This window comes from Carassius carassius, chromosome 29, assembly GCF_963082965.1.
Source record: "Carassius carassius chromosome 29, fCarCar2.1, whole genome shotgun sequence".
NCBI classification, from domain to species: domain Eukaryota; kingdom Metazoa; phylum Chordata; class Actinopteri; order Cypriniformes; family Cyprinidae; genus Carassius; species Carassius carassius.
In genome coordinates, this window is record NC_081783.1 from 25,913,518 (window position 1) to 25,929,087 (window position 15,570).

At 39.0% G+C, this 15,570-nt stretch overlaps 1 protein-coding gene across 1 annotated transcript in view; it reads right to left on the bottom strand.

Annotated features, from left to right (window-relative positions):
- limch1b (LIM and calponin homology domains 1b) overlaps window positions 1-15,570 on the bottom strand; it is a 212,840-nt gene that overhangs the window by 26,729 nt on the left and 170,541 nt on the right. The window contains exons 8-12 of the mRNA XM_059516453.1: window positions 8,272-8,644; window positions 5,915-6,154; window positions 5,533-5,611; window positions 5,344-5,414; window positions 5,122-5,206 (exon numbers count right to left, since the gene is read on the bottom strand). Of these exons, the coding sequence (XP_059372436.1) occupies window positions 5,122-5,206; window positions 5,344-5,414; window positions 5,533-5,611; window positions 5,915-6,154; window positions 8,272-8,644 (848 nt within the window). The remainder of the gene's footprint in view (window positions 1-5,121; window positions 5,207-5,343; window positions 5,415-5,532; window positions 5,612-5,914; window positions 6,155-8,271; window positions 8,645-15,570) is intronic.

A 15,570-nucleotide genomic window follows, 5' to 3' on the forward strand; every position in this document is an offset into this window, starting at 1 on the left:
CAAATAATTAAATGTAAAATAGCACTGGATAGTCTTCAATGTAAAAATGAAATTTACAATCAAACCTACATTTATTCAGACACCTTCAACATTTCTCACATTATTACAGTTTTGCTATATATATATATCAAAAATTATATCTGGTGTCTGAATAATTTTTGGTTTGACTGTTAAAACTACAAAGTAATTCAGTCAAGAGCAGTGAGTGATTTTCTTTCATTTTCTTGGATTAACATTACAGCAGCTAGTAGCTAAATTAGGCGCGGTCACTTTAAGAGACGATGAACGCATCCAGTATAATACACATCCCATTTTTTTCCTCAATTGTTTACTTTCACTTTAGAAATAACTGACAGTTTTTTCAAGCATAATTTCCAAGGTGGATATTTTGACATATTTTGTATGTATTTGTCGGCACAAGAGCAAAAATAAGCAAATTCGATGTTCAAGTGTTTTGAGACGCCTTTCTCTGCGTGAGCCCTGAACACCAGAACACCGCGAGTACTGAATTGGGCTCTTTCACATCTTTTTGTTTGTTCAAACTGCGATTTGTATTTGTTCGTTCAGGTGCAGGAGGGACTTCGAGGAGAACTTCGCAGAAGAGAGCTCGGTTCAGTGAGCTCGGTTCAGTTCACCTAGATAAACCCCAGGCTGCTGACTTCAAAACTCTGCTCGCCTCATTTGATCTCAAGCTAGTGTCTACTACAGCGACTCACAAATCAGGCAACCAACTGGACCTCATCTACATGCGCTGTTGCTCTGTGGACAACTCTTCAGTTGCTCCACTGCACACCTCAGACCACTTCCTCATTACTGCTAACCTAGCACTTACTCCTGAAGTGCCTCACACTCCAACGCAGGTCACCTTTCGACAGAACCTACGCTCACTCTCTCCATCTCTCCTATCTTCTGTGGTTTCATCCTCGCTTCCTGCACTCTCTCAGTTCTCTGCTCTGGACACGAACAGCGCTACGGACACTCTTTGCTCCACTTTAACATCTTGCTTGGACAACTTTTGCCCACTGTTGTCTAGACCAGCACGCACCGCCCCATCTGCCCCCTGGCTGTCTGAGGTTCTCCGTGAACATCGCTCTAAACTCAGGGCTGCAGAGAGGAAATGGCAGAAATCAAGAAACTCTACAGACCTCAGTGTGTATCAGTCTCTCCTCTCTTCCTTCTCTGCAAATGTCTTCACGGCTAAAACATCCTACTACCACAACAAAATTAACAGCTGTTGTGATGCTCGGACACTCTTCAAGACTTTCTCTTCTCTTCTTAATCCGCCGCCACCACCTCCTCCATCGACTCTTACAGCGGACGACTTTGCAGTTTTCTTCACAAATAAGACGAGATCCATCAGCGGCCAATTCTCCACTGCTCAAGAAACCATCTCTAAATCCAGCGCTTCTTGAAAACTACAGACCGGTATCCCTTCTTCCATTCATTGCAAAGACACTTGAGCGAGCGGTGTTCAACCAGTTGTCTATGTTCCTTGTACAGAACAACCTCCTGGACAGCAACCAATCTGGCTTCAAAAGTGGCCACTCAACTGAGACTGCTCTGCTCTCGGTTACTGAAGCCCTGCGACTAGCAAGAGCAGCTTCAAAATCCTCGGTACTCATCTTACTGGACCTTTCTGCTGCTTTTGACACTGTTAATCACCAGATTCTCCTGTCCACCCTCAGAAAGATGGGCATCTCTGGAACTGCACTCCTGTGGGTTAAGTCCTACCTCTCTGACAGATCCTTCAGTGTGTCTTGGAGGGGTGATGTTTCAAAGTCACACCACCTTGCTACTGGGGTTCCTCAAGGCTCAGTACTTGGACCACTTCTCTTCTCAATCTACATGACATCATTAGGATCTGTCATTCAGAAGCATGGCTTTTCTTATCACTGCTACGCTGATGACACCCAACTCTACCTCTCATTCCAACCAGATGACCCGACGGTAGCTGCTCGCATCTCAGCCTGTCTGAGTGACATCTCTAGCTGGATGAATGACCATCACCTTCAGCTTAACCTTACGAAGACAGAACTCCTGGTGATTCCAGTTAACCCATTGCTTCATCACAACTTCTCTATACAGCTGGGCTCATCAACCATTACTCCTTCGAGGACAGCTAGAAACCTAGGAGTTGTGATGGATCATCAGTTAAGCTTCACAGACCACATTGCTACAACTACCCGGTCCTGCAGGTTTGCCTTATACAACATTAGGAAGATTAGACCCTTCCTGTCAGAGCAAGCAACCCAACTTCTTGTCCAAGCTCTTGTTCTCTCCAGACTGGACTATTGTAATGCTCTCCTGGCGGGCCTTCCTGCATGTACTGTCAAGCCTCTGCAATTGATCCAGAATGCAGCAGCGAGGGTTGTCTTCAATGAGCCAAAAAAAGCTCACGTCACTCCGCTCCTCATCAGGTTACACTGGCTACCAGTAGCTGCTCGCATCAAATTCAAGGTACTGATGCTAGCCTACAAGACGACCACTGGCACGGCACCAACTTACCTAAACTCATTGGTTAAATCTTATGTGCCCTCCAGAAGTTTGCGATCTGCAAGTGATCGACGCCTTCTGGTACCATCCCAAAGAAGTTCAAAATCAATCTCAAGGACCTTTTCCTGGACTGTGCTCAGCTGGTGGAATGACCTCCCAATCTCAATTCGTACAGCTGAGTCTTTACTCATTTTCAAGAAACAGCTAAAGACTCATCTTTTTCGCCTGCACTTAACCAACTAACACTAGCACTTTTCCTTTTCTTTAAAAAAATAAATAAATAAATAAATAAATAAAAAACCTGTGCGTTCTATACAAGACAAACTGAGACTTGTCATGGCACTTGTATACTGTTGTTGTTCTCTTGTTGACCTGACTGCTTCTATTGTTCTCATTTGTAAGTCGCTTTGGATAAAAGCGTCTGCTAAATGATTAAATGTAAATGTAAATGTCAGTGTCGCTGTCCGTGATACGCGGCTCTCGATCTCTCTCTTGCGCACCGAACACAGCGCGCGAGTAACCAGCTACTCTGTTCAACTTTTCCACGTCTTGTTTTTGGATGCTTTAATGTTTAAATCGACAAGCGGTAAGGCTTAAAAACACGTGAAAAATATAAGCTTTCGTGACGATGCGCAGCAGTGGCCCGTCAACTGTCCTGAGCATCTTTTTAGGCTGGCCTCAGCCAGTCGGTTATATAAAATATCAAGGTGAAAGTCATCATAGCTTGCTTAGTATAAACCCAGCTCCCAATCCAACTTTGAGAATTGATTAACGGCGATATTTTTTTTTATCGCCCGATAAGAGTCTCACGTTAACGCAGCTCATTAACGCCAATAACGGCGCCCCACTAATAAATATATATATATATATATATATATATATATATATATATATATATATATATATATATATTAGGGGTGTAACGGTTCACAAAATTCACGGTTCGGTTCGATACAATATACTGGTGTCACGGTTCGGTTCGGTACGGTTCGGTACGTTTTAGATACAGCAAAAAGAAAAAATTAGCAGATAAATTTCCTTGATTTTTAAAAAATGTTTTATTTATTAAAACTAACAAAGTATGTTTTTTTTTTACATTGAACAATGATGGAGCTATTCTTTACCCATCTTCTATGGTGTTTTCTTAGCAGCATACTGTATAAAACAAAAACAGCTCCTTGAAAAAAATTGAAAATGTTAAATTAGTTATGAACAAATACAAAGATGTAACTTTTTATATGGAACTCTATAACTCTTTATATTGAGTGTGTTTTTACTCAATTGGTTCTCTATAGGGCTTATGTTTTTTGGAACAAAGCAGGAATTACGGTCTGTCTGAAATGGGCTCGTGAAGGAATATTGTAACGGGGCTCAATTACATTAAGCACGTTCTTAAAAATACTTACGTTTTCCACTACAGAGTAAGGCGCTCGCTCACTCAGTACGCGCTGAAGGCTCGTTGCAAAATGGCTAATGCGTTTAACAGACCAGAAATAGAAGATCCTCCAATAACCAACAGGTCTGGTGTTTGGGTGCACTTTGGATTCCCTGTAAGCTATAATGGTGATGATAGAATCAATGGTAAATAGTAAGGTCTCATATCCGTGGCTATAACGTAAATGTAGCCTACCAATCGCTGTGGTGATGTCTTTTGCCCTGTTTGAATCCGTTGGAAATGTCTGTCTAAATGCTGCGGGGATAGTTTGTTGCATGTATGTTTCTCTTTTTTCCGTCTTTTCCCAGATACTGACACACTAAGGTGATGTCGGCGTAAATGAGTTGACATGTTTCAAGTATTCCCGCTGGTGTTTTTTTTTTTTTTTTGTATTCCCGCTGGTGTACCCTAGATGCGGACATATCATTGTTTTTTTTTATCCACCACTCTCTTGCCATCACCATTATAGCTTACAGGGAATCTAAAGTGCACCCAAACACCAGACCTGTTGGTTATTGGAGGATCTTCTATTTCTGGTCTGTTAAATGCATTGGCCATTTTGCAACGCGCCTTCAGCACGTACTGAGTGAGCGAGTGCCTGACTGAGTAGCCTAACATAAAAATATAAGTTGGTGTTTTTTTCTTCTTCGGGGGTGTCAGGGGCGTTGCCTGTTACGTCGTTTGGGTTATTGGGCTACCTTGTTGAACGCATATCATTATATTTCACAATTTTTTTTATTTTCCAAATATAATTAAGTAGTCCAACGAACCGTTCGGTCCATAATGCGTACCACGTACCGAACAGAAAGCCTCGTACCGAACGGTTCAATACGAATACGCGTATCGTTACACCCCTAATATATATATATATATATATATATATATATATATATATATATATATTTGAATGTATACACAAATACATGATTGTTTAAAATCTATCTATCTATCTATCTATCTATCTATCTATCTATCTATCTATCTATCTATCTATCCTATAGGATCTATATATAAAGGGATTTAAAGTGGCAAATGTTAACAAAATATTAAGAAGAAAAAAATTATCCAGACTATGATAAACCTGTGGAACAATTCAGTGGTTTTAAATTCTATATATCTAATGGGAGAAGTGAACACCAAGATGTTACTGTTATGTTTACTGCTGGCTAAAATTAATTCTGAATATCACTCACCTGATTTGGTTATGTATGATTCAAGGTTAGATGGTACTGATTGATTTGTTGATTTCTGTGGGATCTCAGTTGCTAATTTATTTACCTACAAAAAAAAAAACCCTTGGTTCAATAAATATAACAAATACATTTCATTCTTTTAATATTCATTATATTTGTATATAGTATTTTTCCTGTGTTTTTATATAAACACAAATACAATACAGATTCCTTTATGCTAACCTGCACAGCAGAGTTGTCAAACTGAATCATGGCCGGTTGACTCATATATATCTTATCTGTCTGCTCTTGATCTACACAGGAACATGGACATGAACATGCATTTCCAAAGCATTTTTTTTTTTTTTAATTAAGAAAAAAGTGTATTTTGTATAATAAGCAAGGACATTTATCAAATAAAAGCTAACCAACCTATCTTTTCTGCTTTTAGCTCCAACACTTCTGGGAATAAAGCGACATCACCAGCCTGTGGGACTGTTCCACCTTCAACCTGTGCAACAGACAGACTTCTTGAATGATAAGAATCCACTCAACTGCTGTATTGAATGTAAACTCTCCATTCTTTTGCTTGTATGGGTTGAGTATGGGGTGAGTAGGTTCTGGAGCAACTTTACAAGGTGCTTGAAAAAAAAAAAAACTATGTACAAAAATGTAACAAAAGAAAAAAAAGAAAAGAAAAAAGAATCCATAACTACTTTTGATGTAGAGAATACAAATACGTTGGTATAGAGTAAGTAGTGCTGGATTCTTTTTTCACATTCTTTTGCTTGTATGGGTTACAGCAAATGCTTACCTCTGTTGTTTTTGTGTCTTTCTCGCAACACTCTTGTGTGCACATGGATGAGAGAGTCTGGTCTGTGGGCTGGACCCCTGACATATCAGTATCTGTGATGTCTGAGGCTGTGTGTTGGTAAGAAGATGGGAAGAACCGCAGATAATCATCTTCTGCTTCTTTGTTTTTCTGTGGTCCTCCCTTCTTATTGCTATTGCTGGCATCCTTTCTTTCTCCAGTCACGCACATTATTTCATCCACCTGAGTGAGAGAGAGAGATTCAACATTCAGAATAGACATTTATTCCCCTTATTTTCTTAATCTTTTTTTTTTGTCTCATATTCTTGTAAACATCTTTAAAACAAGGCATATTTACTTTTAGATGCAAAGCTGTATGTGAAATATTTTTATTTTATTTTACATAGAACAATATAAGTAGTACTTTTATTTTATTCACCAAATTGAATGGGTAACTCCAGTCATATCAGTAGCTTAATTTATTTTACAGATCACCTGAGGATTCAATTGGATCAACTGATGACTACTATGTTGAATGCACATGAATAAGTTAATTCTACTCACTTAATCTTGATGTTGTCTATATTTTCAGCCACTTATTTTAAACAAATAAATGAAGGCTGACTGCATATAAAGTTTTTTTTGTGCTTTTATGATTTCTTTTTTTTTTTTCAATTTGTCACCAATGGAGATTTGGTTCCTTGCTGCTGTCGCCGCTGGCTTGCTAAGTTGGGGACACTTAATTTCCAGCAATATCATAAACGTGAATGCACAGAGACAAATTGAACTGAACTGAGCTGGACGATGACATCACTGAATCAATGATAAATTGACTTTAACTGAAAATATTTTGTGTTTGCTATTTTGTATTATTACACACAATTTTTCCTATCTCATACTGTAAAGTTGCTTTGACACTTTCGTGTGATGTTAGATCTACACTGCTAAGTGTACTTAAATTGTATTTTAAGTCAAGGACAATATAAAATTACTGTGCAGATTCGTTTCCAGAGAATATCCTTTATTATTATTTTTTTTTTAACATGTTGCCATTTTTTTCTTGTTTTAAGCATAAGCCCCACTTAATTTTTCTAGATTTATCCTTGATATATAGAAAAACGTTATGAAAAATATTACTTCATAAAAATATATTCTCTAAAACCTTATATTCTCTAAAATTATATGTATTCTGAAATATATATATATTCTCTAAAAGTCTCAATGGTATGTCCTAGTTAGTCCTAATGTGCAATTCAGCTTCCCAAAAAATGCAGTCTATTTTACAGATGTTTACAGAAGAAAAAAAAAGACAAATCTACTGAATTTCTTCATTTCTTTGCAGTGTAGTCCATTATATAAATTCAATTAGCATTTAGGTAAGCTGTCAGTCAACAGCTCCCACAAAAAAATCTGCTTAGTACACATATTAAATAATGTGTTAAAGACCACGTAAAACTGTAAAGAGGTAGGGAATATTAGGGGTAAGGGAATATATTTATGTAATCATTGGCTCAATATTTAAAATAAGTCCAACTAATACTAGCACCTGCCCATTCTACTGTATTCTATTCTACTTTTTTTAAGCTATGTGTACTGTGCTAGACTAACTGAGACTTGTTACATCACTTTATACTGTTGCTCTATTGTTGGTCTGATTGCTTTTGTTGTTCTCCTTTTTTGTAAGTTGCCAAACTAATATGTAAATGTAAGTTAACAAAAAGCCTCTGCCATGACAGAAAAACAAATGTGTGTGTATGTGTGCGTGTGTGTGTGTGTGTGTGCGTGTGTGTGTGTGTGTGTGTTTAAGCTTATTTGCTCTCTCTGAGCTCTCTGTTTTTGTCTTTGTAGGGAGAACTTCACATAGAAAGAACAAATTCACAAATACCCACATACCGGCTGAACACTAGCACCCATTCAACACATGCCCACTTTACCTCATTCCAGCCACCAGAGGGCAACATCTGCTACATTTTATGCTTTCTGAAAACACTACAATTCTATTCCAACAGATAGTGTTCCTACAGCACTAAATTATCCAGGATATTAGCACAACAAATTGTTGCTTTAGCAACCAATGTTACATTGCTCAGAAGCTGCACATTAACAGCTCCAAAGGTAAAATGGAGCTCCTAGTAATGAACAATTTAAATATAAACTTAGATTTCTCTTAAAGGGGAATATAAATTAGGCATTTACTGACATAAAAGCAGTTTGAGATTTAAAAAATATAAAATTAATGTGGATAGCTTGAGATTTTTACTTAAAAATCAGTTTTATCTCTAAGCTATAGATATTTGTATCAGTTATAAAACCTCTTAAGAAGTAAAACTCTGCAAGGAGAAATGTTGAGCTGGCTGAACCTTAGCTGTTCTCATTTCAGCAGTAGCACTGTTGTAAGCTTTTGGACCCCGCGAGGGCGCTGTCACATCTCCCACGAATTCATGCTCTGTGCTGTATCCCGTCACCCGTGCTTCGACCATGGATGTAAATTTGGCCAAGGGAAGTGACTGCTGCCTCAGGTACTGCAGTGGGTTTATGGAAGCACTCAAAGAAAAGGAGTGACGAGTGGGGTCAGCCGACACACTCCTCTCCAGAAGCTTGGGGAGTTTGAGGCACTCAATAACTGCCTCACTGATGGTAAAACGCTGGGCATAACACTGCAGCACAGAAGCTGCTTCTTCTGGTGTGCGGGCGTTCCAGTATGCTTCATGCAGCTCCTGTTCACGACGCTCCCTAAAAGAGAAAAAGAGAAACAGTGAAATGACACTAAAAATATATTCACCAAATAAGATCCACTAGCTTACAGAAACTATGATCTACCGTTTAATGACACTTTTGATAGCAATGTTACAGTACACCAAATTAATGACTTTAATGGCACTGAAAGTAACACTACTACTGACTGTAATACCATTTATAGTTACGCCACCAACAGAAAAATCAGTTACATTACTAACAGTAAGGACATTGAAAGAAACTATTACCACTACTGACAGTAATAGCACTTACAGTAACATCACTGACAGTAACACCACTGACAGAAAATTTACTTACATCACCATTGACTGTACAGGTGCATCTCAATAAATTAGAATGTCTTGGAAAAGTTTATTTATTTCAGTAATTCAACTCAAATTGTGAAACTCGTGCATTAAATAAATTCAATGCACACATACTGAAGTAGTTTAAGTCTTTGGTTCTTTTAATTGTGATGACTTTGGCTCACATTTAACAAAAAACACCAATTCATTATCTCAACAAATTAGAATATGGTGACATGCCAATCAGTTAATCATTTCAAAACACCTGCAAAGGTTTCCTGAGCCTTCAAAATGCTCTTTCAGTTTGGTTCACCAGGCTACACAATCATGGGATAAGACTGTTGATCTGACAGACATGTCAAGGAATTTGGCTACAGTTGTCATATTCCTCTTGTTAAGCCACTCCTGAACTACAAACAATGTCAGAGGCGTCTTACTTGGGCTAAGGAGAAGAAGAACTGGACTGTTGCCCAGTGGTCCAAAGTCCTCTTAAAACGGACTTTAGAGATACTGTTCTAAGTATCTCTAAAATCTCTAAAGTGTTCAAACTCTCTGTAAATGGTGAAATACTCTCATCCCCCTGACTAGTTCCACGAATGCATCACAATGAGCACAGCAGAGTGCATCCAACTCCCTTCGAGAGATGAACGCATCTTCACCACAAACACCAACACTGACGTCATGAGCTGTCGCCGGCCAACATGTTGTTGGTATTTTTTGAATGTATGTTTCAGACACAGGTCAAGACAAGGTGTTTCTTTCAGGGGAACTATGAACTGCATCCTCTATGGTTCGCTATGTCGATAATAGTTTATGTCAGGCAGGGTTGCCTTCAGGTATGCACCTGTAAGCACTATGCATACCATGAGCACTCTGACTGACCTGAGAAACATTTATTTTCAGCTTTATTATTATTTGTGTTCCGTATTTCTGTCAAATGAACCAGCGATGCCAATCATTTGGGATTTAATCATTACTTTCGGTACAGTTCTCTCTTTTCGGGCAAGTGGCCAAATGTTTTGGACCGCTCTCTTACTAAATCATATAGCCTTCCCCTGGCCACTGATCTGAAAAAAAAAAATGGGAGCTTGAGGCAAAAATGCCACCAGACTGGACAAAATTGGCACTCCATAATTAAATTAAATCTATTATAGCTGTCATGAACAAAGTGAAAATGAAAATGGTTGATTGTGGTATAAAACTTCTGCTCATAATGCATCTTATTTCTTTTTACACATTTACTGTGTTGTGCATTATAACAAATCACACATGATTTTGTTGAGATTATTAATGCAATTGCCAATCAGAGACATTCAGATTAGACATCAATGAAATGCTGGAGTTTTGCTCATTGAGCACATTTGCTGACTAAATTCCTGGAGATGGAGTGTGAGTAGAGTACAACACTGTGCTAAAGCCAAGGGCAAAACCTTTTTCTCTGTAGAGTTTGGACTTAATTAACTGGGGCCCAGGTCAGGAAGCAGACAGATTGGCTAAACCAACTGTCAACTAGCAGCCTCATGCCACAGAATCAGCTAATTCTCAACACAGAGACTCTTTCACCTAGATATCACACTTTAGATACTGTGTCTGTTCCCTGAACTTGACAATACAAAAAAAAGTCCAAACCAATTTAAGAGTAACAATTGAATTTATGTTCAACAAGGATAAACAAATGATAAAGCTTGACTTATTGAATATCAGGTCCCTTTCTACGAAAGTACTTTTTGTAAATAATTTGATCACTGATCACAACCTAGATGTGGTCTGTTTGACAGAAACCTGGCTTAAAAAAGATGATTACATTATTTTAAATGAGTCTACCCCCCAAGATTACTTTTATAAACATTAGCCACATCTAAAAGGTAAAGGGGAGGTGTTGCTACCATTTATAATAATATTTTCAGTATTTTTCTGAGAGCGGACTTAAGGTATAACTCATTTGAAGTAATGGTGTTTCATATAACATTATCCAGAGAAACACGTGTTAATGATACATCCTCTGTGATGTTTGTACTGGCTACTGTATACAGGCCACCAGTGCACAATACAGAATTTATTAAAGACTTTGCTGATTTTTTATCCAAATTAGTGCTGGATGTAGATAAAGTTTTAATTGTTGGTGATTTTAATATCCATGTTGATAATGAAAAAGATGCATTGGGATCAGCATTCATAAACATTTTGAACTCTATTTGGGTTAGAAAAAACGTGTCAGGACCTACTCATTGTTAAGATTTAATACTGTCACATGGAATTGCTGTTGATGGTGTTGAAATTATGCAGCCAAGTGATGATATCTCAGATCATTATCTAGTCTTGTGCAAACTACATATAGCTAAAACTTTTATTCTAATCCTAAAACTAATCTTACTGATTTATCTCAATCCCTCAGCATATCCAATAGCTCAGAAAAACTTGATAATATAACAGAAACTATTGACTCTAACTTTTCTAGCATTTTAGATACAGGTGCTCCTTTACGCTTTAAGAAGATTAAGGAAAACAGTCTGACACCATGGTATAACGAGCTCTGCTGCAGCCTAAAGAGAGCAGCTCGGACATTGGAACATAGCTGGAGGAAAACAAAACTAGAGGTATTTCATATTGCTTGGTGGGAAAGTACGCTATCCTACAAAAAAAAAAAAAAACCCCTTAACCACTTGAGCTGTTATTTAGATTTTTTGAGAATTAGGCATATGCAATATTGGACCCACCGGTGGGTCCCCAGAGTTAATGTGGTTAAAACCTGTTAGATCTGATTATTTTTCTTCTCTGCCATCCTTGCGGGAGCGGAGGAGTCGCCGCCGTTCGCCTGGGGCCGGAGCCTGCTGTCATCCGCTATAATGGAGAGAAGCAGGGAACGGGGGACTCCTGCCGGCTGCCTAAACCAGAGGAGCCGTCGCCGTCCACTGGGCGGCCGAGGTGTGTCATGCCATCCACCGAGGGCCATCCAGTGCCGCCGCCAGGCACCGCAGAAGAGTTCACCCAGCTGTTCACCCAGAGTTCACCTCCTCTCTCCCCTCTCGTCTCTGTCACTCCTCGTCCTTCCGTCTCCTTTTCTCTCACCTCGTCTGTCTGTCCTTATCCCCAGGTACCCACAGCCACCGTGATTGGTTCCCCCAGAGGGGGGAGTAGAGCGCAGTCTCCGGAGTACCCCCCGGCTTGCGAGGGACGATGGGGGTATGTGACGAGTGGGGCGGGGGCCGAGAGCCGTGCGAACAGAGCGAGGCTGGTGGAGTGATTTGAAATGAGCTACACCTGCGCCACTCTCTCCACTTGAGTTTCATGAAGGAGATCGGAAGGATAAAAAAGAAAAGGACTAGAGAGGACCAGGCCTGAATTTTATTTTGTGGTTTGGTTTTGTTTGTGCGCGGCCGTCATCTATGAGAGGCTGTCGCGCTGATTTGTGTTTATTTTGTTATTAAAGGTTTTATTTAAATGTCCACCGGTTCCCGCCTACTTCTTCCCGTGACTATGAAGGTTTTTATAAATTGTAACAAAATCTATTAACCTGTTAACCGGACCACCCATTATGGGACTCACAGCTGAAAGTGCCCTACCTAAATTGAAACTGCAACAGTTCCTTACTTATGTTTGTTACACATCATTTTGGTGTCTTTGGAAAGAATACTCTTAGGGCTTTATATCAACCCGAGTTGATAATGCTAAAAAATATTAAAAGTTATACTATATAAAAAAAAAGTTATATTACTATAAAAATACATTAAATCAGTCCTGGAGCAATCTAGAAAAGTATTTGGTTGAAAGTCACATATCTCATGAGTTTCTATTTCAAATCTGAAGAAGATCCCATGAAAAAATTAGATTCCTGCAACAATTTTTCTGAGACTGTCTAGCCCCCCACCCCAAATATAAAAAATATTTACCAACTGTATTGAAGGGTTCTACAAACTATTGTAGTCATTAAACATACCACTGCATTGTTTTCAATTATAAAACAACAGACAGAAACCTAGACATCATATAAGTGATTTATTTGAGTACTAGAAAAATACAATAAGAATTAAAGCTGCAAGCAGCGATGAAAGGGCCCTCGCACCCAGGCTCACTGTCACCCAGTGGCTGTTGGGAAACAGCGAACAGTAGGCAATATGCTTTTAAAGTGGTTAATGTTGGATAAATGCATCAAATTCACCAAACGTCCTGCTGCCAGTTGGTGGTGCTATGACCATAACTGGATATTGACATGTTCATGTCCTCAGACTAGGAACCTTACCAAACATGTGAAGTTTGGGGCAGATTGGGCATTGTATGCATGAGTTACAACAATTTCCTGTTTCATAGTATTAATAGCATGCTTTAGCACTTAGTAAGTGTTGCTAGCAGGTTTGAGAATATTTCTAGCATGTTTAGTACACAATGGCATATTTTACTCTGTTGCTAATAGTGCATAGTAGTGTAAAACATGTCACTTCCTGTTGCCAGTAGGTGGCCTATAACTATAACCAAATGTTGATGTCTTCAGGCCAGGATTCCAATTAAACTTGTGAAGTTTAGGGCAGATCGGACATTGCTTGTTTCATTGCATTAGTAGCATGCTTTAACACTGAGCTAAGTGCTGCTAGCATGTTTTAGCATGCTTCTAAAATTTTGCCAGCATATTTAACACTTGTTGATGCTTTTTATTATTTTACAAGGAGTCTATACCAGTGTTAAACATGCCGTTTCCTGTTGCCAGTAGGTGGTGCTATAGCTATAAACAAATATGAACATGTAGATGTCTTCAGGCCAGGACTCTAATCAAACTTGTTATGTTTGAGGTAGATTGGACATTGTATGCATGAGTTATAGTAATGTTCTGTTTCACTGCATTAATAGCATGCTTTAGCACTTAGCTAAGTGTTGCTGAAAGTTTTAATATGTATATAGCATGTTGCCAGCCTATGTAACACTTGCTGACACTTTTTAATATTTTCCTTAACAGGAGTCCAAAACAGTGTTAACCATGTCACTTCCTGTTACCAGCAGGTGGCGCTATGACAATAAATGAATTTGGGCATGGGTGTTTGTTCAGGACAGAACACCTATCATATGTGTGAAGTTTGGGGCAGATTGTACATTGCTTGCCTGAGTTAGAGCAACTTCCTGTTTCATGGCAAAACATCAAAATTTGTCAGGCCACCAAGGACACACCCCTCAACAAAAACTCAAAATTTTAGCAATTTAAAATCAAAAAGGTCTTATGATGACCCTCACCAAATTTAAAGATAATACGATTAAATCTGTAAAAGGTGTTTGTCAAAGTACAAGGCATGGAAAGACATTTTTCTATCGACTCGGACTTGTCTAAGACTTGTTGCGTTTACACTCTGACTTGTCTCGGACTTGACCATTGGACTTACCAAATGTTCTCGCTGGTCTCGACCAAGTCCAGCAAAAAAATGATAATAATAAACAATAATAATAATGATAAGAATTCTCCTTCAAAACAAAACCACATTTGCATGATGTCGCGACTGAAAACGCTAGGCGCGCCGCTTTCTCCTTTTTTCCAAAGCACTATTTAGCCTGCAATCTACACTTGTGCTCCAGTGGCGTCTGCTGTTGCTAGGCAACCATGACCTGCTCTTCAATTTAGACCCAGAAGTTTCAGCAAAAAATAAATGTATTTCCAGGACTAAAAATTCCTCGCAGTTGCTATGACTGCGGGTGTCGCTGTTAGACAGTGTGTTCTCTGCTTCCTGTTGGCCTTGCTGGAGCTGATCGTAGCTCCGTGTAGCTGTTTTTTTTTTCTCTATAATCATTATCTTACTATCACTCTCTGTTTTTTAAAGTGATAAAATATAACTTAATTCTCACCATATTTCTGATATTATCGATCAATCTTATCAGATTAGTTTTGATCGTTCACTTTCATTTTATATCCGTGAGTGCAGTACACCTGCATTGCGTTAGCACTCGTTAGCTTGTCAATAACGTTTTCATTCGAAACCTATCGCTGTTTTCTTTTCTCCTCTCCTCTCTCGCTCCAGTTTTTCACAAGTTCGTCAAACAGCTGTGGTAAGAATATTTCATCAAGCACGGTGAGTAATGGCTTCTCCTGCTATTGTTATTTGCTCCTCTTGCCACATATACATTTTATCTATCTCTGTCGCAGATGAGGGATTCACATGTGATAAATGCAGGGAAATAGTTAGGCTGACAGAGAATATTTCAGAATTAGACACACACATCCAAACTTTAATTGAGGAGAGAAAGAATGTTAGGGCTCTAGATACGGCTTTGGATGCGTCTAGCTCGGGGATTCCTGGACATTGTTCAGTTCCGGCAACAGAGCCCCTGCAGCAGGGCAACTGGGTGACAGTGAGGCAGGCAGCATAGTCGTGGGTCAAAACACTGCTCTTCTGTTCAAATCAAAACATTAAACAGGTTCTCCTCACTCAGTGATGCACCCACTGAGAAACCTGATGAAAGTGCTCTAGTTATTGGCGATTCTATTGTACGGAACGTGAATATAAAGACACCAGCCACCATAGTCAAATGTTTACCGGGAGCCAGAGCGCCTGACATCTTGGCAAATTTAAAAGTGCTGGCTAATGCTAAACGTAAATCCAGTAAGAATGTTATTCATGCCGGTGCTAATGATGTTCGACT